The sequence below is a fragment of the Bos indicus genome, chromosome 7, assembly GCF_029378745.1.
Source record: "Bos indicus isolate NIAB-ARS_2022 breed Sahiwal x Tharparkar chromosome 7, NIAB-ARS_B.indTharparkar_mat_pri_1.0, whole genome shotgun sequence".
NCBI classification, from domain to species: Eukaryota; Metazoa; Chordata; class Mammalia; order Artiodactyla; family Bovidae; genus Bos; species Bos indicus.
Genome location: NC_091766.1, coordinates 16,824,800 through 16,850,810, shown reverse-complemented (window position 1 = coordinate 16,850,810; position 26,011 = coordinate 16,824,800). Strand labels below are relative to the sequence as shown.

General features: G+C 42.2%; 1 protein-coding gene across 10 annotated transcripts in view; it reads right to left on the bottom strand.

The window, feature by feature from the left end:
* The window catches only part of HNRNPM (heterogeneous nuclear ribonucleoprotein M), a 40,147-nt gene extending 14,136 nt beyond the window's left edge, over positions 1–26,011 (bottom strand). For 2 of the 10 annotated variants that reach the window (XM_070792937.1, XM_070792936.1), the window contains exons 1-7: positions 8,672–9,504; positions 8,493–8,586; positions 7,223–7,414; positions 6,470–6,623; positions 3,911–3,960; positions 2,335–2,395; positions 14–115 (exon numbers count right to left, since the gene is read on the bottom strand). In XM_070792937.1, the coding sequence (XP_070649038.1) occupies positions 14–115; positions 2,335–2,395; positions 3,911–3,960; positions 6,470–6,623; positions 7,223–7,414; positions 8,493–8,570 (637 nt within the window). In that variant the 5' untranslated portion in view covers positions 8,571–8,586; positions 8,672–9,504. Of the gene's footprint in view, positions 1–13; positions 116–2,334; positions 2,396–3,910; positions 3,961–6,469; positions 6,624–7,222; positions 7,415–8,492; positions 8,587–8,671; positions 9,522–9,571; positions 9,625–16,904; positions 17,075–25,852 lie in introns of those variants that run through there. The other 8 variants (XM_019964300.2, XM_019964293.2, XM_070792935.1 and 5 more) reach the window with 8 other exon arrangements.

Genomic DNA, 26,011 nt, shown 5'->3' with positions numbered 1-26,011 from the left:
CTGTACTTCTCACCTGCAGGTCCCAGGTTGCCCATTCCAATGCCTTTATTCAAATGGTTGGCATCAATAGGCTGCCCTCCTGGTCCTAACCCCATGCCAATACCACCAAGTCCATCTGAAAGGAAATGAGAAAGTCAGAGTATTGATTCTACTTCCTTAGGAAGCCCTGACCCTAAAAGTTAAAAAGACCCTTTGTTTACTGTGTAGTAGCTGTTACACTCGCCCCACCGCCCATCTGCACCACCAAATCCAGGGCCTAATCCATGATTCAACACTGATGCATTTGGGAGCTCTCCCTTTAAAGGCATAAGCTCTCCTAAAACAACAGGGACTAGAATGTGTGATCTATATAAAACGAGCGCAACTAAAAATCAGTTCACATGAGAACTACAGAGAAGATCTGTGAACAACAACCCACACAGTGACAAGTTGTGAGCACCTACTTGTTTCCCTGAATAGTGAAATGAGAAATGTTTAATCAGAAAAGGCAACTGGAGACCTCACAAAGAAAGCAGCACAAATACACCCAACCCTCATCTCTCAACCTGGTGACCCAAAGGACTTTTCTCCGGAAAAAAACAATGTGATAAACCAGCCAATTAACACATTGGGCTTAGGCTATTCTCTGACTCTGCTGCAGGTGGTTTGAGTAATGAAGCTAGTGTATCCAAGGAACCCATCTAGTACCCAGAAAGCTTCCTGAGCCAAGGACTGCACCCTACCCACAGAATACAGGCCAATCTCAAAACAGCCAACGAGGCCTCAGAGTGTATGATACTTGCAATGCTCTGGGTGATTATGGCTTGGAGGCTAAGACCAGGTGAGATTTTTAAAAATAGGAACAAAGTTCACTTAAAAAAAAAAAACAACATTGACAAAACAAAAAAACAACAGTTCTCCAATTTTTAATCTGATAAAAACCGTGTTCTGAAACCGCACATAAACAGCAGCAAGAGCTCACCAAGGTTACTTACTCCCCAAAGCACTGAAGTCAACCTGAGATTTTCTGGGGAAACCAAAAGCCACAAATAATGGGCTCCCTGGAGCCCAGGGTGCCAGTCTGGCTGCCAAGCAGCCCTCACCTCCTCCTCTAGGCACAAAATCAGCAAGAGCCAGCACCCTGTTCCTGGTAATTACCGTAAGAGACCACACAGATTATGACAAGGAAATGGGGTCCATCTCTAAATAATGCTAACTTTCAACAGATTACCCATCTTATATTCGTGAAACCATGGACTTCCCCTCAAAAATCTGTCTCTACTATGCTTCTATAATCCTAAACTGCAAACAAGAATTAGTATGCTAGTCTAGGCTCCCATTCAATTCAACCTCTGATGGCTAAGCATTAGGCATGAGCCACTGCTCCAGACAGGAGGTGGCCCTGGCCGGCCCTCCAAACACCTCAACCCCACAGCCTCACGTGAGGAAAAGTCCTCTCTCACAGACACCAGCTGGTCTGGCCCTATCCCAAGCCTCAGTCTGCCTCCCACAGGCCAGCCCTGCCTGCACTGCTGACACACAGCCCCTCAGGCCACCACAAACCTCCCCTCCACTGCTCCCTGTGCTCAGACTCCCTGCCCTTCTGTGGGCTCACCCAGGATGACTTCACTATTACCCGCTCTTCCCACCTATGCCTTCCCTGCCCCAGGATGGACTTTCACCTGGATGTCACAAATAACCCTACATAAAAATTCTGACTGTTATACTTCACACACCATAAACTTCACCCTTTCTCCAGGCCCTGGCAATCACAATCCACCTGTCTTATGAACTCGCTTATTCTAGACATTTCCAATAGACAGAATCAAATTCATCCATACTGTAGCATGTTACCAGTACTTTGTTTCTTTTTTACAGCTGACTAATAGTCCACTGTATAGATTTACCATGTTTTATTTACCCATTCATCAGCTGAAACCATGCAGTCGTGAATATCTGTGTACAGGTTTCTGTGTGGGTACAAGGTTTCAGCTCTCTTGTAGTGTACACCTAAGAGTGGGACTGCTAGGCCATATTGTAATAACCAATCTCTTCTGAACCCAAGTGCAAGCTGGCTTTCATTTTTTTTTTGCAGTTTGTTTCTTCCCAGCTACACCTTCTGTGTCCTGGGCAGCCTGCCTCACCGCAATGTAATCCTAACAACCCTTCCTATATTGTCTCTCTGCTTATTTTTCACCCCAAAAAAATTTATAAGGAAAACAATCTTTTTGAATGTTTTGCTCAAGAACAGTCTAGATAACTGCAGACTGACAGCCCAAGTTCAAATGTAATTGTAATTTTCTGGTTAGAATATGTTAAATTCAAAATCGTAGCCATAATAATTGAGACACTTACGGGGAAGTTGTTGTGGACGCTCAGGAGGGAAAAAATCTCCCTTTGGTAAGGCCCTCTCATCCTGAAAGAGAAAGTGAATAAATCTCAGTATTCCCTGCAGCACTGCCAGCATCAGCAAAAGCTGGAAACAATTCCTATCAACAGAGGACAGATCAGAGACATGATGATACACCCATGCCACGGAAGAACATGCCAAGTATAAATAAAAGAATATGGGGGAAAAAAAAGAATACGGGAGAGTTGCGATCTTTCATGTAAAGGGGGAAAGATAAAAAATAAACGTTCACGTCACTGTGGAGGAAGAATGGGACCTGGACACAAAGTAAGAGAAAGACTCTCACACTCAACTTTTCATGTGTTCTGACTTTTGAATCACATGAAAGTGAAAGTCGCTCAGTTGTGTCCAACTCTTGGTGACCCCATGGACTGTCCATGGAATTCTCTAGGCCAGAATACAAGTGGGCAGCCTTTCCCTTCTCTAGGGGGTCTTCCCAAGCCAGGGATGGAACCCAGGTCTCCCGCATTGCAGGTGGATTCTTTACCAGCTGAGCCACAAGGGAAGCCCAAAAACACTGGAGTGGGTAGCCTATCCCCTCTCCAGCAGATCTTCCCAACCCAGGAATTGAACCGGGGTCTCCTGTATTGCAGGTGGATCCTTTACCAACTGAGTTATCAGGTGATAACTTGATGTTATAATGTGATAATGTGAAGCAATTATCTATCCAAAAAGCTAAACTGAACGCTTAAAGGAACAAAACAAATCCTTAAGAGTTTCTTCTGTTTTCTTCCTGACCTTCAGTCCTAACTAGATGACCCTCAGCACGTTCCAGTCATGCCTGTATTAATCATTAATACTGTTATCTTTGGCATCTTTGGCACAGCCACAGCTGGGCTAATGTTTATACTAAAATGCTCCAAAAGAACTTTAAAGGCTTTCTGAATCAGACTTCATTATGTTTACAACAGATAGGATGCTAACCAAACATACTTTTAATACTCTGAAAATTGAAACCTATGTATATAACCATTCTCTGAAACCAACCATTTGCTCAAGCAGGATACAGGATACTCAAGTGACTCCTGATCATGCAAAGGAAAAAATATCTGAAGAGCTGCATGAGCAAAAGTTATTGGTTATTTCTGTCATAAATTTGCTCAACATACTGCAGACTCTGACTCAGACTGATCCATAAATAGAGCAGAATGGCTATGTGCATGTACACTCTTAAATAATCCCATGTTTTTGCTAACCTTATTTGAGTATATTAAAGAGATCCTTGGAATTCCCTGGTGGTCCAATAGTTAAGAATCCACCTTCCAATGCAGGGGACACAGATTCAACCCCTGGTCCAGGAAGATTCCACATGCCATGGAGCAACTCAGCCCATGAACCACAACTACTGAAGCCCATGTGCCCTAGAGCCTGTGCTACACAATAAGAGAAGTCACTGCAATGAAAAGGCCTGTGGCCCACAACTACAGAGTAGCCCTCACTCCCAGCAACTAGAGAAAGTCAGTGTGCGGCAACAAAGATCCAGCACAGCCAATAAATAAATAAAAGATCCTATTAACTTACCATTTTCACGTGCATTGGTCTGTCAAACAGCAGCTGGCCATTAAACATAGCTGATATTACAATTAAGGCTATTTCTTGCAATTCTAAAAACACGCATAGCACGAGAGAAATACCCAAGAGAAAAATACTCCAACTGCTGCCACCAGTCCCTCTAAGTAGTGAATTTATGAGTAATTTTGATTCCTGCTTATACTTTCAAGTATTTGTTCCTACAGTAAACATAAAAGCAACAATAAACAAGGCTCAAGGGGGATAAAACGAAACCTCTGCTTACTCCTTAGGTGTGGATCTTCATTCAAAAAACCTTAAAAAAAAAAAATCTTATACTTCTCACTAAACCATTCTCCTCTTAAAAAGCACTCACATTAGGGACTCCCTCCATGGTCCAATGGTTCAACGTCATGCTTCCAATGCAAAGAAAGCAGATTTGATCCCTGCTTAGCGAACTAAGATTCCATGTGCTACATGAACGCCCCCTTCGCCCGCCACCTCCCCGCAAAAAAAAGAACAGCACTGACATCAGTTTTCCTACTGCGTCCAATAAGCCCGGTCTTCTAGCATGTTTTGAAGTACTGTGTTTTCTGGCTAATATACTCAGTGACAATCTTACCAGAGTTTAAGATCAGTGTTCCTGTGTGGTATCCTCTCTGTGGTCACTCTAGAGTGAGCAGCCTAGAGTCAGAGAGGTGCTTCTTCCAGAATGTCAATCCACTGGAGAAGACAGGCCCTGTAAGGATTTACCTCTCCCTTCAAATCAGACCCTCTAAAAAGAAAACCCTGGAGAAGACCACCCATTGACATGTGCCCATTTTCGAACCATCGCTTCTATCTACACAGTATTGGACTCCCGTAATAATATCCACAGTAACATATTCTCAATCCCAAAGAAAGGCAATGCCCAAGAATGCTCAAACTACTGCACAATTGCACTCATCTCACATGCTAGTAAAGTAATGCTCAAAATTCTCCAAGCCAGGCTTCAGCAATATGTGAACTGTGAACTTCCTGATGTTCAAGCTGGTTTTAGAAAAGGCAGAGGAACCAGAGATCAAATTGCCAACATCTGCTGGATCATGGAAAAAGCAAAAGAGTTCCAGAAAAAGATCTATTTCTGCTTTATTGACTATGCCAAAGCCTTTGACTGTGTGGATCACAATGAACTGTGGGAAATTCTCAAAGAGATGGGAATACCAGACCACCTGTCCTGCCTCTTGAGAAATCTGTATGCAGGTCAGGAAGCAACAGTTAGAACTGGACATGGAACAACAGACTGGTTCCAAATAGGAAAAGGAGTACGTCAAGGCTGTATATCGTCACCCTGCTTATTTAACTTACATGCAGAGTACATCATGACAAACGCTGGACTGGAAGAAGCACAAGCTGGAATCAAGATTGCCGGGAGAAATATCACTAACCTCAGATATGCAGATGACACCACCCTTATGGCAGAAAGTGAAGAGGAACTAAAAAGCCTCTTGATGAAAGTGAAAGTGGAGAGTGAAAAAGTTGGCTTAAAGCTCAACATTCAGAAAATGAAGATCATGGCATCCGGTCCCATCACTTCATGGGAAATAGATGGGGAAACAGTGGAAACAGTGTCAGACTATTTTTGGGGGCTCCAAAATCACCGCAGATGGTGACTGCAGCCATGAAATTAAAAGACAGTTACTCCTTGGAAGGAAATTTATGTCCAACCTGGATAGCATATTCAAAAGCAGAGACATTACTTTGCCAACAAAGGTCCGTCTAGTCAAGGCTATGGTTTTTCCTGTGGTCACGTATGGATGTGAAAGCTGGACTGTGAAGAAGGCTGAGTGCTGAAGAATTGATGCTTTTGAACTGTGGTGGTGGAGAAGACTCTTGAGAGTTCCTTGGACTGCAAGGAGATCCAACCAGTCCATTCTGAAGGAGATGAGCCCTGGGATTTCTTTGGAAGAAATGATGCTAAAGCTGAAACTCCAGTACTTTGGCCACCTCATGCGAAGAGTTGACTCACTGGAAAAAGACTTTGATGCTGGGAGGGATTGGGGGCAGGGGGAGAAGGGGACGACAGAGGATGAGATGGCTGGATGGCATCACTGACTTGATGGACATGAGTTTGAGTGAACTCTGGGAGTTGGTGATGGACAGGGAGGCCTGGCGTGCTGCGATTCATGGGGTCGCAAAGAGTCGGACACGACTGAGCAACTGAACTGACTGAACTGAACGTATTTTCTCTAGTCATGTGTACATACACGTTCACTTGTGTCTGACTCTTTGAGACGCCAAGGACTGTAGCCCGTCAGGCTCCCCTGTCCATGGGATTTTCCAGGCAACAATACTGGAGTGGGTTGCTATCGCCTCCTCCAGGGGGTCTTCCTGACCCAAGAATCATACCCATATCTCTTGCATCTCCTGTACTGGCAGGTGATTCTTTACCACTAGCGCCACCTGAGGATCCTCTAGTAACACAGGAAATGCTAATACACAAAATTACCACTTCCCCACACAAACCTGCATTACTAATACAACATTTAAGCCAAACTAAATTCACTAAGTTGAATTCCAAAAAAAGGATACATATAGCTTGCACGGCTTCAATGGACTGTTCAAAAGTAACAGTGCCTATTCCACGACTTTTTCCGTCTTTATCCTCAAGAATGTCTGCTCGGACCACCACACCAGCCATACTAAAAACTTCCTTCAGTTTCTTCCAGCCAACTTTATAATCCAGCTAATCAAGAGAAGAGAGAGGCAAATCTCACTGTAAACATTTTTACTACATGAATGTGACATGCTTTGGGTAGAAAACAAGCATTAGAAAATGTTACAAAAATAATGTCATAAGCCTATTTTAACTACTATTTACTGAATAGTAAAGTCTTTTCTCTAAAGAAACGATTTAAGTCACCTCATTCCTTTCAAGGTAATGCTTATTTTGTGAATACTAAAAAACTTTGCTCCCCATTTAAGGTTTACCATCATCCTCCCCAATCCACTTTTTCCCTTTGCAAATGACAAAGGTTTATTACCATACACCCAGATGTAACAAGAAGGGAACATCAATATACAACCTCTGTTCATATACTTTACCCGGCACGTACTCTTACAAACACAAGCAGAACTCAGTAAACATGCCCCAACAGGACCATGGGTCAAGCCTGTGTGACTTATGACTACTGTGGTCATTAGGGGACAAAGCCCATAACCCTCCTTTAGCTCCCCCACCTCCCCACCCCCAGCTCAAATGTCAGAGCTACTGTTTTAACTCATTGACAAGACCATCTAAAGCAGTAACTCAAACTTTACGAAACAATGTGTCCATTTACTTACATTTGCTACAAATACTGTGCTTCCAAGTCTTCCAGCCTGTAATGCATGGATAATCTCATTTGGGATGTTAGGATTATTTAGGATACTGGGTGGGATATTAATCATTCCTGGGCCACCTGGTCCCATACCCATCCCACCAGTCGTAGCCATCACCTTTTGCATTGCTCTCCTGGCATGTTCACCATCAGGATCCTAAAATAAGCACAAAAGGGTTATATTTAACTGACCCAGTGACAATTAAAACCAGCTCCAACAGTTAAGTGATGTTCCTAAAATTTCAGATACTGAGAGGATGTTTAGAAACCATTTCTCAAAATCTGTAACAAGAAATTCAAATGAACTAAAACCAAATTGCCAGGCCAGGAACAATTCCAGCCAAAAGAATGAGGAAGAAAGGAAGGGTATAAAATTTAGCTCTCAATTTGAACTAAGAAAAAAACAAAAGGTAAAGGGGTGGATGAAATGATTAGCCAGAACTTCCAGGTTGAAATAAGATCTTCAAGGGCTTGGTATAATTGAATTCTCACTAATTCAATGAGGTTTTATAATTTGTGTAAACCCCATTGGTGATTTCCCAAAAGTTTGAAAACACAGCTCTAAATCACCAAGGTTATTTACTTCATCCTTCAAGAATTCAGGTATTCAACTCATGAGTAATGTGTGCAAAGGTTCATGAATCGCTGGTGTTTATTCTTGAACTCTGCTGTTTTGTGTGCCACCTTCACATGAGAGCACTCAAGTCCTACCATGCTTCCTCTCTGGCCTCTGTGTACTTACTGACCTTCCTTCAAGAGTAGGAGGTAAAAATAAGTCAAGGAAGGATTGAATTAACCAAAAACCTCCCATTTTCATTCAGGGACAGAAGACACCTGATTTGGATTAGCTACGAAAAAGGACTCAAACACATTTAACAAAAAAAGATGAGGATTCAGACTGAGTAAAACTGCAGATGTAGAATACCTTAAAAACAAACACACACACAGTAGAAAACCATGGGCTCAGTTTGAGTGGCCAAACCAAGGCAGGCTGGCCTAAGACAAACCACAGGTGTCAGGAAGGCAGCAGGCAGTGGCTCAAGACATGTTCAGCCACTATCCCAAAGTTCTTATGGGAAAGATTGCTGAAGCCTGCGACTGACCCTCCTCTTTACAAAACAACAGGATGTTCTGCTCTGTAAAATGTCACCAAGGACTATGTCTGTCTTTTCCTATCTCCAAACAGGGACAACTCGACAACTACAGATGGTATCCACAGTGTTTCATGAGCTTACTTCTTTGACTTTCAGTGGTCTTCCACTCAGACTATGCTTGTTTAGAACTTCAGCAGCTTTTTTCATGCTCTCTTCCATCTTGAATTCAACAACACTATGAAGAGTCAAAAGGAAATGAGTGAAACCAGTCCTACAGCTAAGAAGGTTCAATTGCCAATAAGTAATGAGACAATACTTACGCACATCCCTTTGGAAGAAGCCACAGACCAGTCAGAAGAGCAAGAGGGGGAAAAAAGAAAAAAAAGTAAATTTCAGTGACAGTTATAAATTAAAAGTATGATTTTTGTAACAGTTTTTAAATTAACCCTTCTAAGGGGAAGCTGACAGAGTGTCTTGCCTGGCCTTCCTTATTAAGAGCTCCGCTCCTAGCGTCTCCTCTCTTCACATTACCAGCTTTTGCACTAGTGCTGCTGAAGTTATAATGAGCAGACCTAATTCAGGTTCTCCAAGAAATCACACAAACTTTAGATCTGCTTCCCTCGGCACTCAATCAATTCCTTGTCATACTCCTCCTTAAATCCATCCCTTCCATAAATTAAGCTCATCCTTTTGATTATTCTAAGCCATTCTATTGCACGACAGAAAATAGTTAATTTTCTCTTTAAACGAGGCCAATTTTAAACGTTCACATTTTATTATTTGTTTTACAATTTACTGGCACAAAGGCAACTTTTCAGAATCTTTGGTTCACACAACTTTCAAATTCAGCAAACAACCAAAAGTAACATTTTCTAGACAAGAACACACGTTTTACATTAATATACCACCGCTAAAATTCCATGCATAATTCACACACAGCCAATTCCTCTGTTAACAAAGAGACAATGCTGCTCTTGGTCCCCAGTTATCCAAATTGGGCATCCAAAAAGAATACCAAGAAGCTCATTGGCCAGCCATTTGGAAAAGCGGGACTCCAGTTGGCAAATCCCCTCCCACCCCACTCGGATGTTTGGCAAACCAAACATAGCTACTGTAACATGAGCACTCACTGCCTTCCTGATTTCATTCGATTCCACGCCACCATACAGTTACATTTTTCATGTAGTAAATCCACAGAAGAAATTCTCTCAGACACTTACCCTTGACTTTCCTTCAGCGTCCATTAAGAGCTCCACGTATGTTACCTCACCAACTACAAATCAGTTTCCAGACGACACATAAACCAAGGGAGAAAAGCCAAGAAAACAATGGGAATTTAGAACAATCATCAGCAACCTTGTATGGAGCCTCTGCCTTATAAGAAAGCCCAGAAACACTCCATGTTCTCTAAACCGCCACACTAGGCATTACAGGTGTGCAGTAAAAGTAGGTGAAAGTTGTTAACAATATGTCCTTGATTTTCCTCCCACCTCAAACAAGCTATTTCCCTGTCTGAAATGCTCGTTCATGACTACAGGCAATCCAAATCTACAGGAAAGAAGTCTGCATGATTCACTTTTGGGAAGAAGGAAGGAAAACACTTTTACACATACACTGACTGCTGAAAGCAGGTAAACAGCACACTAAATGCAATGCCACTGAATGAGCTCAACTGTTCACTACAAAGATGTGTACATGTATATGCTCAAAAGGCGCACACACAGCGTGGCTGGCTACAGGAGTGTGCAACCTGTCCAATCGCATCGGGCTCTGCTGAGGGCCATGCACATAGTTAACGCTCTGCTGCTGTCTTGAAATGCTCAGTAGTTTTTAAATAAGGGGCCCGGTGCTTTCATGTTGCACTGGGCCCCACAAATTCTGTGGCTGATTTCTGCACACAGCACTAGGCTTCATAACTATCACAAGCAGGATGTATAACTTATTCATCACAAAACCAGAGCAGCATCTGCATTCTTTTCAATGAATTAAGCCAGGCTTTATTCTCACTGCTCTCTCAACCTTCTCACTACAGGACACAGATAAATGCAGACTTAGAGCTCAGTTGGCACCTCAAGAGCTACAAAGACTCACTCAGAAGGCTAGTCGACACAAAAGGGGAAAAAAACAAACATTTCCAAAGAACCCACAGATTTTCCTCCAGGTTTGGATTGCCAATTCATGACCACCACAACCAGATGTTAGAACCCACCAAGACAACCACCAAAATGGCTGCTGAACTTGAAGATGGCACAAACACACCAAAAAAGCCTAGAAATTTTAGTGTTAACTTGGAGGAAATAACAACTAAGCAGACTCTCCAAAGTCAAGAAAGGGCTTTTGTTTCAAGAAATATTTTTTTCATTTTCAGGATTATTCTTTATGATGATAAAGCCTCCTCTCACTCAGTTTTCAATTTGGTTTAGCAGTACAAAAATAAATCTCTTAATGGCCCCAAGTCTTGCCTAGCCTATTCCTTTGTTCAAAGGATATTAAAATTATAAGGATTTTTAAATTAATATACCACAAAAAGACTTAAGTGCAAAGTAAGATTAATTTTTTTTAATTTGAAGAGCATACTTATTAGTAATATATTTGCATGGCAGTGGACAGGAAGAAGGTCAAGGATTCAAAGTTTAAATCTATAGCCTCACCGCCTTTGTCCTTTCCTGAAATATTACAGACTACACCAGCACTTTGCACAAAACAGGAAGGAAAATCGGTGCAAAGAAAAGAAATTAGGATTATTTCTAAAGAAAAAATTAGGAGGAACTGGTTTAGTTTAACTTTTGGAGTATGCACAACTGAAAAATGATCACAGCCAAGGAATAAATAGTCATACAAATTGGCTTTCTGTCATCCTTACAAAAGTAAAGAAAGTCCAAAAATGCTGTGGTCATTCTTGAGGCCATGTTAAAAGCCATTTATTTCAATAGCAGCAGCCATTTGAGGACCAACAGCCCTTGACTCCACGTTGATGAAAATGTCAAGTTGTATCAAGACAGTGAAAGAGACCCCATCCCAAGTTAACCTCCTAGAGCTGAGACTACTACCTAATAACCTTAAAAATAAATTTAAAAATCACAGTATCTAACTCTGACAGCTGTAACCATGTTGTCAGAATTCAAATACTGTTGCATTTTTAGAAGTTTCTAGTTTGTGCCTATAAAGACACTGATTTATCAAAAAGTTGTCACTGCAACCCAGAAACCAAGCAAGTCTAAACCAAACCTTTTTCCATGATCATAACCATTTTAACCAAAAGCCAGGTTTAGAAATTAGGACTTTGTCTACTTAACATTCTAGAGACAGCACGAATCCAACTTCAATCCTCTCTACCAATAACTCTGCTTAAAGGGTTCTCTCTTCCCCAAAAGGTACAGCTGCTTATTAAAAATTATATTTAAAAGACCTCCATCCTCAGTTTAGCTATAGGTCAGGCAAGTCTTGCGGTTCTACCATGAGTAGCACTGTTTCCATAATAACCACGTTCCTCATAAATCCATAATTTTCTGATCTCTACCCTGAGAGACCACATGAATTCAGAGGTGTAAGCAAACCACGGTTAGACAATCTGCAACAGTTACCAATTCATACTTCTCTACAGGAAGATGGTAACAAAACCTTTAAAAAGGTCACCTCTCCTTTAGTTTTACATTATTAAAGCAAAGGCCTGTTAAGTACAGTCAGTGCAACTATTAACACTTTGAAGGCAAAATGTGTCAACTATTCATAGTCTAGTCACATTCAATGAAATGAAGTTTAAAAGAACAAATCAACCCAAGCACAGAAGTTAAGGCTGTGAGGCAGAGTTAACAAACTGGCAGTTTCAAGTCTCGTAGAGATAGAATCTGCAGGTATTAATGGAAAATACTGCTGCTCCTCTTGTTCATGATCATGGATGGAATCCATGGAATCCCAAGAGTAGATAGACTGCTAAATTCTACTGCAGCTTTAAACATCAAAGTTTCTGAATGAAAAAACGAAGTCTTTGAAAAATTGAATGCCAAATGTTATTACCTACCTTTATTTTAAAATGCTCCAAGAACTCACTGTTAACCAACATTTAGGTGGATTATTCAAAATATTACCTCAAGAATAAAACATGATGAGGATAAGAAAATGAGCAACTCCCAAAGAACTCAGGTAGTCCCTTGGAGCTACTCTGCTCTAACACTCCTGCGCATCTTTGTATCAAAGTACAGGGGCTAAAGCTTCACTGAAGAAAACTCGTAAGTGAAAGGAATAAAGGGGGTGGGGGAAGAGCTCAAAACCATGTTATCAAACATTGTCACTCAGCCAATGCTCAGGGAGCCACTCTAATGGAGGGGTGCACGGGGAAAAATGCGTATTTTAACTTGGAAAGCATGTTTCTTTGCTATACAGCTAACTTGACACATAACAAAAAACATTATCCGATACAATGAATATTCAATTCATGGACAAGTTAGAAAAAATGATTAAGCACATTCTTGCTGCTAATTCCACACCGCAGAACACTGCCTCTCTAACTTGACCGAAACCCAACAAGACAGGCAGGCTGTACTGTTAAGGTTCGATCCACGTACCCACAAATATGAATGCTGCAGCAGCAACAGACCTTTCCAAAACGCAGGCTGAATATCCAACAGAGGAAATCATAAAGGAGTCACAGACTTGGTATTTTTACCAAGGGATTTTTACTTAAATTGAAAATAAAGTTCTGCTCTGCAGACTCACAATGTAGATTATCATTGAGAGCCAACAGACTTACTATTGGACTATACTTGCCCTCTGGGCCTCAGTTTTCTGTCAGCTGGAATTTGAAATTTACTTAAAGTGACGCATTCAATAAAAACAGAAGGATTAAGTGCTTAAGAAATCCTTGCTTACACAAGTTAAACTGACTGCTGCTACCCTTGAGATTGACTGAGAGTAAGCTGTACCGCTGGCCTTCTGTCTTCCTCACACTGCGCTCCAGCTCAGTCCTGCCAGGGTGCAGCGGCCCCACCTCCAGGCTGCTGGAGAACAGCTCAACTATGAGCTTTCCTTGGGCACACAGGACTTCTCTAAAACGGTGCATAACACCCTTCAAGTTTACAATTCCCAAAATCAATCAATCACCCTTTGCTCACAGAAGTCTTAATTTTTCACCCAGACCTTACAGTCAAACACTCTTGAGATGTTCGTGTCTACCAGTATTTGTCAAGTGATGAAAACCAGGCAGTTGTGAGACTGTTCAGTCACTTGCAAACCTAGTCTGGCAGTCTCCAATTCAAATTTATCTTACATTGGATTTCAGTTTTTGTTTCAATCCACTCTTCAGTGTTCATGGAGTCATATGTTCCACATAATATCTCCATTAAAAATAAGCATGATCACAGGGACAAAGGAAAACACGAGGAGCCAAACAGACTGGGTAGGGACTTTTACTTAAATTGAAAATAAAGTTCTGCTCCTAGATACACAATGTAGATCTTCTTGAGCCAACAAAAAACCTCTCTGCGCCTTCAGGACATTCAGAGCAGGAACAGGGAAGCTCAAGGAAGGGTGAGTTCAGTTCTGTGGGCTGTTTAATCCATCTCTCCCTGAATGGTTTATGATGCAAGAGGGGGCAGCGGAAGCAGCCTGGCACAGAAGGAAACAAAGCTCTCATACCTCTTCTCTTTAAAACCAGCAATGCTGACTGCATGACACTGCCACCAAACAAGCTTTGTGATCCCATCCAGGGGAAAAGGCACCAGCGGCCTGTTCACATAAGACATGCATTACTAACAGGTGCTCCGAGAATACTATTAAAAGCTAACAGAGAAGATACACCTGGTGTCCAAGGAGCAGGAATTAGGGAGGAGTACATGATGAGAAGGCTGTTAAAAGCTAACAAACAGAGAAGATATACCTGGTGTCCAAGGAGCAGGAATTAGGGAGGGGTACATGATGAGAAGGCTGTTAAAAGCTAACAGAGAAGATATACCTGGTGTCCAAGGAGCAGGAATTAGGGAGGGGTACATGATGCATGATCATCCTTAGAAAAAAGCTCCTGTCTTGCCATCTCAAAGCTACTGAGTTCTGAGATGCAGCTATTACATATTATAGGTAGTGCTGCAATGACAGAGCACTTTTCACATCTCTAAGCCGAGGACAACTAATTCTAGCCATCTCACTAGTTTTCTGAAAACAACAGGGGTATGATTTCATCAGGAACAGACCTTAAAATATAGACTGATAAAGAGTGGTTGGATCACAACAGCCCATTATTGTGGTTTGCCCACTTCAGAGACTGTCCTGAGAATAATACTTTTAGACTGTAAGAGCCTCTATCCCCAACTTTTTTCTCCCCTGTGCAATAACAAGTCTTCTAAAACCTTAAAACATTGCGACAGATTTTAAGAATATATTTCAGATTTCAAGTAATCATTGAAACATATTTTTGTTTACCAAGACATGAATTAAAAGTTTTAAAAACCTCAAAATGAAAATAAGAACATTTGTACTTACATAAACAGTAATTTTCTTTTGACTTCACATACTGAATATAAGATTTACCATGAAAAGATTACCTTTCTCTTATGAATCCCTTTATCCACAATCCAATACTGCTAAAACTTAATTAAACAGAAAGGTAATTAATTTAACCTGTACAGGGGAGCGCTAAACAAGAACATTTTAAGGTTTATTAAAAATAACTGATTTACTGCACACCTGTAATTCTAAATTACACCACCAAAAATACACTGAAAGGGCTGAGCCAGGGCATTCATAGCAGTATGCCAGGGGAATATGAGAACCAGTTTGGAAGTATCCGAATAAACCACCAGGCTGGCTCCACACTTAATACAGTGCAAATAGGAAGTTGAGGTGAACTGCTTCTACATCCAGAAACGTCATGGCTGCTGCTGCTGCTACCAGCTTTAAGGCTCCCAAAACTGAATTACTGAATGGTAAAGCAGTAAAAATGTCACCTACTTTATCCATCATGTCCCAAAACTGGTTCACACACTCCTAAAAATGGAAAATAATTTGGCCTGCAATCTCTTACAAAGTTCTAACAATTGCATTTTCAAAGCCACATTCCTGGTTCTTGGAACTACTATACCTTATTATCAATGGATGTATCCATTCAGCGGTTCAACCAAATCGCGAGAACACAAATTTGGAGGTTATTCCAAAAACTAATTCGAATGAGACCCAACTGTGCTGTACAGAAATTCTAAGCTTTATTGAAGCAGCAGTCCCAAAAACCAAGAACACTGCATCTGGGATGCCTCGTGACACGCCCTTCAGACAAAAAGAAACTTCACTCGTGCCCTAGGAGCACTGGCAGGAATGATTTGGCTGATCAAGGCAGGAAAACAAACCTCACACCAGAACGTTTTTCCATCCATGTTACCTGGAGAAATACTACATGGGAGCAGCCTACATGACTGTACAGAGAGGTTCACAGTGCCTAATGCTTCTGGCATGTTGTGGTTGAATTAAATGATGGGACCATGATGGCAGTGGGCCGTTCATAATTTCAAAACCCAATGCTGGGAGCACCAGTACACATACCAAAATGGCCTATCCAAGTGGCATCTGTCTGTCACTGAGATGTTAATCATTTGACAAATCAAGCTCAAATCTCTTTACATTATGAATGCTCCAGAAAAACCAGTACCTTTCAGTCCTTCAAAAAGACTCCGGTTAAGAATTATTTGATTCTAGGTTTCCCATGGGGTAAGAGTGAGGGGAGACCTCCAGGCCTTTAGACAAATGGTTCTCTATCAAGTTTCATCTAAACCAGGGCTGAGCAATCTCTTTAGCCCTGTGTGCCACCAGCAGGGCCCAGAATCAGGAAAAGACGACAAACGCAGCAGAACAAGAGTGTGACGAGGAGGAGGACACACACGGTGTGCACAGGAGGCAGAGACAGAGGACACGGGGGCAGCCAACCGCCCAGGGCCTCCTGGTGGCAGCAGGGCTTCCGTTCCTTCCTCTGCCTCAACCAGACTCTGGACACCAGGGTTGGGACTGGTGGGTGCCTGAAGGCACCAAATTACACAGCGGATGCTTTACTTTCAGCTACCCAACTGCCGATCGAATCTGTGTTTTCCTCCCCAGGGCATGGATTTATAATTTAGAATCTGAGCAGCACACGTTCCAGCCACCAAATTTTGATCCCAGGAAGACATCCGCAAAATTTAGACAAAGTACTACCTTCCCGCCAGAATTTTAAAACAAAAAGGGAAAAGAAAAAAATTTCTCCCACCTAATAGGAAGAATTCAAAAAGTTTCCTTAATTCCCTAACAAAGAGGCTCCCCTCAAGTTTAATCGAAGCCCTGTTAACCATACTAAGCCAGTGAAATCATTCATAGGCCAAGGGATCATACAAATGCCCCCATCTGACACACAAGTGCATGACCACAAAAAAAAGGAAAAAAGGTAGGGTGGATGGGGACGGGGCTTAGCTCTCAAGCCTGGAGAGAACACATGCTCTACTCAGAACAGCTTCCACTGACAAAAAATAACCAAGGAATTAGGCACAGAGAAGATGACACACCAACCTTCTGACCCTACTCAACCACCAGTACCATTACCTTTTTCTTTAACCAGGTCTTTAAGTGACTGCCATTTCACATCAAAAGGTATGTTTGTAATGAAGGCTCTGTATCTTTTAGTTGGATTGGCATATGGCTCAAAGCGATTGCCTCCTCTTTTTATGTTTTTCTCCTTCCTCTTCTCATTCTGAGCAGGTCGTTCTCCTTCACTGAATTCAAAAGAGGAGAAAAAAACATTCACAAGTTAGCACAACCCAAAAGACAATATTTGATTTTCCAGGCAAATTATCCTGATTATCTCAGGCAAAGTTACATATAACACAAGAATATTGAGTCACTCAAACTGAAGTGGTCCATAGAGCAGAAAACTGCAGTAGTACACTCCTGAAAATCCACCTATCAAAAAAACCATTTCCAAGACAAATGTGCTTTCCTAGGGCTTCACACACTCCTGTGGGGCTCTAACATATGTGGGGGGTGCGGAGGCCATCTCCCTACCTGAGGTGCTTTAATTCTAAGACAGTAACAGGAAAACAGAAGGGAAGATTTATAAGACTTCATGGAACCCCAAAGAGGTGGTACACGTAGGCCCAACAAACTTCAGCCCTACAAATAAGTAATTTTCATTGTGGGGGCAAAAAAAATTTTTTAAGTGGAAACGTAAAATGGTGCAGTTACTACAAAACAGTTTGGCAATTACTCAAAAAGTTAAAACATAATTACCACAGGACCGAGCAATTCCACTCCTAGGCAGTTATTATTCACAGTAGCAAAAGGTGAAAACAACCCAAGCATACACCAAAAGATGAACGGAATAAACAAAATGTGGTAGATCCAGGCAATGAAATATTACTCAGTCATTAAAAAAAAAAAAAAGGAATGAAGTGCTGATACATGTTGCAAAAGAGATGAACTTTGAAAACATTATGCTAAGTGAAATAAGTCAGGCATAGAGAAAAAAAGGAGAGGTAAAGTTACCCAGGACTGGGGAGAGATGGGAATGGTGAGTTACTGTTTAATGGCTACAGAGTTTGTTTGGGATGATTAAAAAAAAAAAGTTCTGGAAATGGTGAGTGAATAGGTACAACACTGTACCTAATGCCATTAAATTGTACATATAATCATTTTAAGATGGTGAAATTTACATACATCTTACCACAATTTTTTTTTAAGTTTTTTTAAAGGGAAAGAAACCTTTCTCTACTCAACTCCATTACTTTGAGGCTAGGGAAACTGAAGTCAAGCAACTCTGGTAGGTAAAAAGCAGGCTAACAATTCTTTAGTAGAGAAGGGTGGATTTTTTTTTTTTTTTTTTTTTGCGTGGACTTTCCTGCAATACTCTCTACCTTTGTGTGTTAGGTGCTTCCACGGAGTAGCATTTCTAAACCCTACAGGTACAAATGTGGCTTAGAGTGAGCAGGAAAAAGGTTCACAAAAAATGCAGGCTCCCAAAGGACAGAACCAGACAGGCTGGAAGCCCGGGCCAAAGCCCAGGAACTGGCCAGAGTGTGTGCACAGCCAGGGCAAGGCTGGGCCGGCTGAGCAAGACTGCTCCCTGAGCCCCCGTGATCACAGGCGGACACCAGTGAGAGCTGACCAGGAACAAGTAGGGAGCCAGCAGCCACAGAAGTCCTCTTGTGCATCAAGTCCAGCACTGTCTGCTTCCCAAGCCCTCTGCTTTTCTACCAGTGAGAACTGAGGGACTCCCACAACTACAGATTCCAGCAGAGACTTTGTGATCCATGACAAAAAGGCAAAGAAAACAAAAAAATCAAGACTATGGTATTGATGATTTACAAGACCACCTTTTTTAAAGTAAGAGTTGATCTTTATTCTAGGATATGTCTTCCCTGCAGTGGGGAATGGCAGCTGGAGGACTTTCTTTCAGTGTACCTGGAAAAATTAAAGTTAGCAACTTATTTTAGTCCCCAAGGTATTTTTTTAAAAACTGGTCCCTCACAGCCAAATACAAGTGTGCCAAATGTTAAGGAAAGCAACTTCCTCCATGATCTGATTGATACCAATATCAACATGCAATCAACAGACCTCCTTCACAAGGGCTGGCAGATGACAGAAAGGGATAGGGTCACACAATCCCTGGATTCCTAGAAATCTTTACTCTGTCTACCCAGGCTCATGACAGACTCTCCTTAGGCTGACTGCACACCATAAACACAGTCCACCTGTCTACTCCACAGGAAAGCCCAGCACCAGGGCTGCCAAACAGCACGCGTCCATGCGTCTTACCCTCAGCAGATGAGAAGGACAAGTATTACAATTAATAAAATGGAGATCAATTTTCATTTCATGGGCCTAACTACAGAGGGTCTATGGGTAGAAAAACATTGTAACAGAATTGGCTTCTTTTGAAGCCGAAATATTCCATCAGCAACATTAAAAAACATTATTCTGACACAGGGTCCATGACACAGTTACAGTTTCAGCCTGTGTTTTAACAGACTGCTCAACTCACCTTATAAATTACAAAATGTATAAATAACTCATTACAAGACAAAGGTTAACAAAGTGTCTAGGCCAAATTCTGCCGTGCAGCATTACTGCTAAGAATAAACTGCCCAATCTAACCACAGAAGATGGGGATTTGGTTTGGGGTTAATCCACACCACAGGGCTCGCCATCCAGAAGGCAGCTCATGTGGGTTATGCCCAAAGTATGCCCACAGCACCACTATACCCAAATCCTTCTCCAGCTAATCATTTCCTCTCTCTGAGAAGTTTCCTCCTAAGTAAAACAGGTGAACTATCTCATCACTTGCAGTTTCTTAAAAAATTGACCTTTTCATAAATCTAATAATCATTATCAACTCTATTCTTTACAGAATAGTAGAGAACCATCCTCAAAAAAACCTCACATGACACATATTCAAGTACAGATGATATAACTGAACAAAATCCCATTTTTAAAAAATGTTCAATTTTCTCATTTATCTTCTAGACAGAATTAGGGGAATATTCTTCTAGGCCTAAAATACATGTAACACAACTGTAAACACCTTTTAGAAATACATTTTTACAGGTAGATTATCATTTAGCTACACTGACGAAAAACTGTTTTATCCTAAATACCCCAAATTTATGAGATTATAAATTCAAAATGTTAAAATACACCTACCATGTTATGCACAACTAGATACCCAGAAGAAAATTAACATATCCATGCAAAAACTTATACCTGAATGCTCGTAACAACATTATTTATTCCAGTTTCCCAAAAACTGGAAATCTAAATGTCTACCTACAAACAGGCAGAGATCAAGCTTCCCTGGTGGCTCACTATATAAAAAATGTGCCTGCAATGTAGGAGATCCAGGTCAAACCCTGGGTTGGGAGGATACCCTAAAGGGAACTGCTACCCACTCCAGTATTGTTGTCTGGGAAATCCCATGGACAGATGAGCCTGGCAGGCTGTACAGTCCATGGGGTCACAAGAGTTGAACACCACTTAGCAACTAAATTCACCACTAACAGGTGAATGAATCAACAAACTGTATTCATACACTGAAATACTATTCAACAGTAAGTAATGAATTACACACAACATGGATGAACCTCAAAATAATTACACTCAAAGATACCAGACAGAAGAAGCGTACATATAGTATGACTTCACCATGTAAAACTGTGTGAGAAAATGTAATCTGGCAAACTAATTTACAGCAGGTTCTCTCAGCCTCAACAGTATGAACATTTTGGGCCAGAAAATTCTTTTGTTGTTTGAGCCTGCCCTATGTGCTGCAGGATCCCTGATCTCTTCCCAAGGGAGGCCAGAAGCAGCCCCATTCCTCAGATCTGAAGATGAAGATAAGGGGGAAAAAAAAATCCCCAAGACACTTTCAAATGTCTCCTGAAGGGAAAGAAATCTCCCAATGAGAAGCACTGATACATACTGATGTGGAGAACAAACTAATAGTTGCCTGGAGGTGGGGGAAAGGAGGACTCAGGATTACCAAGGGGCAGCAAAAACTTCTACAGGTTATAACTGTATTATTTTCATTCAGTGATGATATCAAATCACACACTTCCAACCTGTGCAGTTTGTTGTGCCAATTACACATTTCTTAAAGTTTCTGCTGATTTCTCAAATTCCAAATCTTACTCCAACATAACTTGACCTGTAACTGCTATATAAAGCTAACAAATTTGCAATCTTTCAAAGAAACTGAAGCTACCTAAACCAGCTAAATAAATGTCTTACCGATAGTCTCCTTGCTAACTTGCTTCCAATTGTCAATAAACACCCTATTTGATTCTGGTACCCAATTATCTATCTGAAGTTCTAAATAGACCCAGTATGTTAAAAACTTTTCCTGACAGTCTATAACCTAATTCCTAATACATCGATAAAGATAAGTCCAAAATACCTTAAGAAGCTTCTGAGTCAGTCAAGTAAGATTAATTATGATTAATATGGTTTTGGAACTGTTTTCCTGATTATACTCTTTGAAGACTGGTAACTTACCATGTCACTGCTCCACCGTACTAGAATTATACTTTACATAAAGATCACAACTAAAAAAAAACAAAATACTGAGTGCCTAGTCCACAAAGAGCTGCTACATTCACTAAGTAAAACAGTAAATCCCTACCCTCTCTTACGCTTCCACAGCATTCCCATGTATAATGCTCTCATAACTCCTGGAGTTTTTCAATCAGGAGTGTAGTTTGAAACAGCAACTACAATATCTTGAAATCCTCACCACATCTCTTGAGGGAAAAGACCCCCCTCAACCTCCATATTCCCTTCAGAACTATCCCTTATATAGAATGAGTCTTCACAAAAATCCTTTCAATCCTGAACTCCACTAATGTATTGAACATGTAGAGAGCACCATTCTAGCTCCAGGTCTACCACTTAACTACCCACGTGAGTCCAGTTCTTTACCTCTATGGGTCTTTACCAGCAAAACCAGCATAACCTGTATCCACACAGCTCACAGGGGTGTTGTGAGAATCAACAAGCAGCCTAACAAAAAGCAGCTTGATAAATGTTCAGCGCAGTTATCTAAGAGGGTAGTACCACATGTGACTAAGAGGTAGGGTCATCAAAGTCTGAACCCCAATGTTACCAGCTCTTTGCCAGGCCTCAGTTCCTTAATCTGCAAAAGGAGGTTACTATCCACACTCACAAGTTTAAAGGAGAAGCTGGCACACTAACTGTGACGATGACGTATTTTTGTACCAAAAACTTTCTGGAGAATGATTCACTCCTTGCATTCTACCACTGCACATACTGATTAGACTTTAAGCCCACTGGGGCCGTGGCTAAGGAAACCTAAACACTGTACTTGCTGTTTAGCGCCGTGTTTGACTTTGTGTAGTCTCTGACTCTTTGTGACCCCAAGGACTGACTCTTTGTGACCCCAAGGACTGTAGCCCACCAGTCTCCTCTGTCCAGGGGATTTCCTAGGCAAGAATACTGGAGTGGGTTGCTGTTTCCTTCCCTAGGGATCTTCTCGACCCAGAGATCGAACTCCTGTCTCCTGTATTGCAGGCAGATTCTTTACCACTGAACCACCAGGGAAACCTCCACTGTACTCATCACAGACTACCAAAACGGTAATTCAAATTTAACCTCACTGCAAAACACGGTAATGGAGGAGTCTATCTGAGAAATCCCAAATGAAACAAGCAACCTAATCTTTGCAGACTAGTATCCCCCAGCCTAGCCTTGAATAAAATCAAAAAAGCAAAGAGCTAGCAGCATGCATTCCAACAATCCAGAGCCCCATTCTAATCCTGAGCTCACCATCAAATATGTCTCAAGATTATCAAGCATACAAGCACTTCTTAAAGTGCAGCAAACACTCAAGTTACCGCAAAAAGCACAAAGAATCTGGTTAAAAATTAAAAAAGAAAAAAAAAAAACACTTAAAACGTCTGTTTACTGAGAGGTTTGCTGTGGAAACAGCAAAAGCCTTGAAGTCAAGATGGCCTCCCCCAGATTCTTAGCGTCAATTTCTTTAACCTGAATTTTCTCAATTGAAAAAAAAAAAACCTTTTCTTGACTGTAAAACAGTCTTAACACTAACCTTGCATCCCCAGAAATTTACACTAAATACAAATTTTTATTTTTAAAATAGCCCATCTCTCACCTTTCAGATTCGGCCACAGGTTAATCTGGAAGTGGAGTAGGTTAAGTCACTGATTTTAAATGTATAGTGTAACCTCTATTTTTAAACAATAAAAAAAAAAAAACCCCTAAGCCTATGTGTCCCTCTAAAATGAACATTTTTACCCCCAATACACTCTAACTCTGAATCTTGACTGTCCTTAGATGGAATGCATTTCTCATCAATATAAAAAAAAAAAAAAAAAAAACAGTCGGCTTACAGCTGGGAGAGAAAAGGAATTGCAAAACGGGCTGTGCTTTTCATGGTCCTCATGAAGCTTGCTGTCTCAGTGCCTTTTCAGCTTTCAGCACACTCCACTCCTGGTGGAGACAAAGGTGAGAAGAATCCAGTCTCACTTATTTCCCATCCCGCAAAAGTGGCTCAGCTGGTAAAGAAACCATTTGCAATGCGGGAAACCTGGGTTTGAAAGATCCCCTGGAGAAGGGAAAGGCTCCCCACTCCAGTATTCTGGCCTAGAGAATTTCATGGACTGTATGGGGTGGCCAAGAGTCGGACACGACTGAGCGACTTTCACAAAATCACAAAAAAGCTCTCAAGATAAAAATCTGAACTCCCTAGTCTGGAATTCACTGCCCACCAGCTGGCCTTCAGTGCTCCAGCAGTTTCAGTTCTTTATAAAGAAAGTAAAAGGAAAATGAAGTTCTTTATAAATATATATCAAACATGTCAAAATCTTTGAAAACTCCTCTCTGCTTCTCTCCAATGATCACCTTTCATCCTCCTCCTCCTAGGGGAACACCTGGTCGCCCCCAACAGCCTAGGATTGAGGGAGGGGAGTTCCTCCAAGCTCCCCACCCGTTAACTCCTTTTACTTATATCAACTTTACTACAAAAATATCCATTGGTCCCTCCCTATGAGCAGGAAGACTGTTTTCTAAAGAGCTCTGCTTTAAAGGCTTCCCGAGGCAAAACACACACACACACACAAAAACACCCAAAATACAAACTTTTCCAATGGCCCTACAAAATAAATCTAAGTGTTCCTAACTGCCTAAAATATTCTCTATTTCAAGAGTCTCAGACTGAGGTTCTCCCAACAAAGACTTTTTTAAATTTCTGAAACCTTCAGATTCTTTCTGAAGGCCCTGTTTTATGTTTGTCAAATGAATCAGTCACAAAATGACTATTTGGAAATGGACTGTGGAAAATGGGAAATTTGGAAAATGTACCCCAGATGCTATAATCTGTAACTAATAACTTCTCACCTAGCACGATTCTAGCAGCACTCCATCCTGCGATAACTGCTTTGAAAGAAAAAAAAAAAAGGACATAAATGTATATCTTAAAGGCCTCCAAACATGGTCCTCAAATATCCTACCAGGCTCCCTTAAACAAGTTATTTAAAAAAGTCTAAATGAACACGTCCCTTTCCAGAGTTTTCAATAACAAAAGAGTTGGGAATACTTCTAGGATGCCTTTCTCTCGATTTCCAAGGACCAGTAACCACGGTATTCGGCTCCTCCCCACCTCAGGAGAGAGAGTTTTTAACAATATAGCTAGTATTTAGTGAGTGTTCATAAGCAAACTACTCTTAACTACACTCACTTTTAATCCCCATGAACTCTAATTATACACATTAAAAATTGGTGGGAAGGTAAATCCATAGGAGACAGAACGCATAGCACAGGTATCCAGGAGAGGTGAATGGTTAAGTTAACTGCTTAATGGCTACAGTTTCTATTTAGAGTGAGGAAAAAGTTTTCAGCGTGGATATTCGTGATGCTGCACAAAACCGCGAATGCACTCGATGCCACGGAATCATCCACCTAAAAATGGCTGAAACTGTAAATTTCACCAGGTTTTAAAAAAAATGTATGTGGGAAATCAAAAGTGTGCCCAAGCCTTCCCCTCACCTCCCCCTACAGTTGGCGGGCGAAGGCAAAACGTCTTTCCGCACCTCTCAGCCGACTGTAATCAGAATGAGTGGGGTTCACCAGAAACATAAGACGATGCTTTAACGCTTTAAGAAAACTTTCAAAACCGAGGACCTGAGACAGAGCCCCCAATAGGACTCGAAAGGGTGGCCGAGTTTGGATATAGGTGAACCCGCCTAATGATGCAAAATCTTCCCCTAGAACACGGAAAATGTTTCCCTTTTTCTTCCTTTCCTCTTACACTTTGTTTCTACAGATGAACACTGAGCAGCAGATCCGATCGCTCCACATACACCTACCGCGCACCTGGGGAGGAGCTGAGGGACTAACTCCAGGTCGGAGCTTGGGGCAAGGGGCAGTTCCGATCGAGGCACTTCCCGCGGGGCCGGGAGGGGGGAGGGGAACCGCGCGCTCCGGGGCGGAAGGGGGAGGGGGAGTCCGACCGTCCTCGCGGTCCTTCCCGATACCTACCCGCCTCCGCTACCGTTTACCGGGACCGACCGCGCGCGAGGTCCTGCGTGCGCACTTCCTCCCCTATCCCCCACTTAACGGATCGGGAAACTGAGACCCCGGACGACGGCGAAGAGACGGGAAGCCACGCGCCCAACCAAGGTCACCCGACAGGCCAGCAGGTCGCGGACTCCGGGTCTCGTCGGCTCTGGGCCCGCGCGCCATTATCCTTGCGCGCAGAGGCCCGGCCTAAGGCCTCAGCGTCGGACCCGGTCTGGAGAGACCAGAGGAGCTGAGACCCGATGCCTGGGAGAGAGCGGTCCTACAGGCGCTCACAGGGCCGCCCGGCTTCACCCCTCACAGCCTGGGCCGCCTCCACCCTCGGCAGACTCTGAAGGGAAAGAAAGCCCAGCTGAGGCCGCGCCGGGAGGAGGCCCCAACAGATCTAACGGAGCCGCCGCCAGCCACCGCGAAAGCGCCCAGCCTGGGACAAGGAGCCGTAAAATACTCACCCTTTCGGGCCCGGAGCTCCGTTGCCGCTTGGCACGCCAGGCGCGCCGCTCTCCTCCTCCATTTTGGGCTCCGTCGCCGCCACCTCGGCCGCCGCTTCGACCCCTGCCGCCATTTTCTCCGCGTCTGGGCTTTGTGTGAGCGAGAGGGCTGCGCGGCGC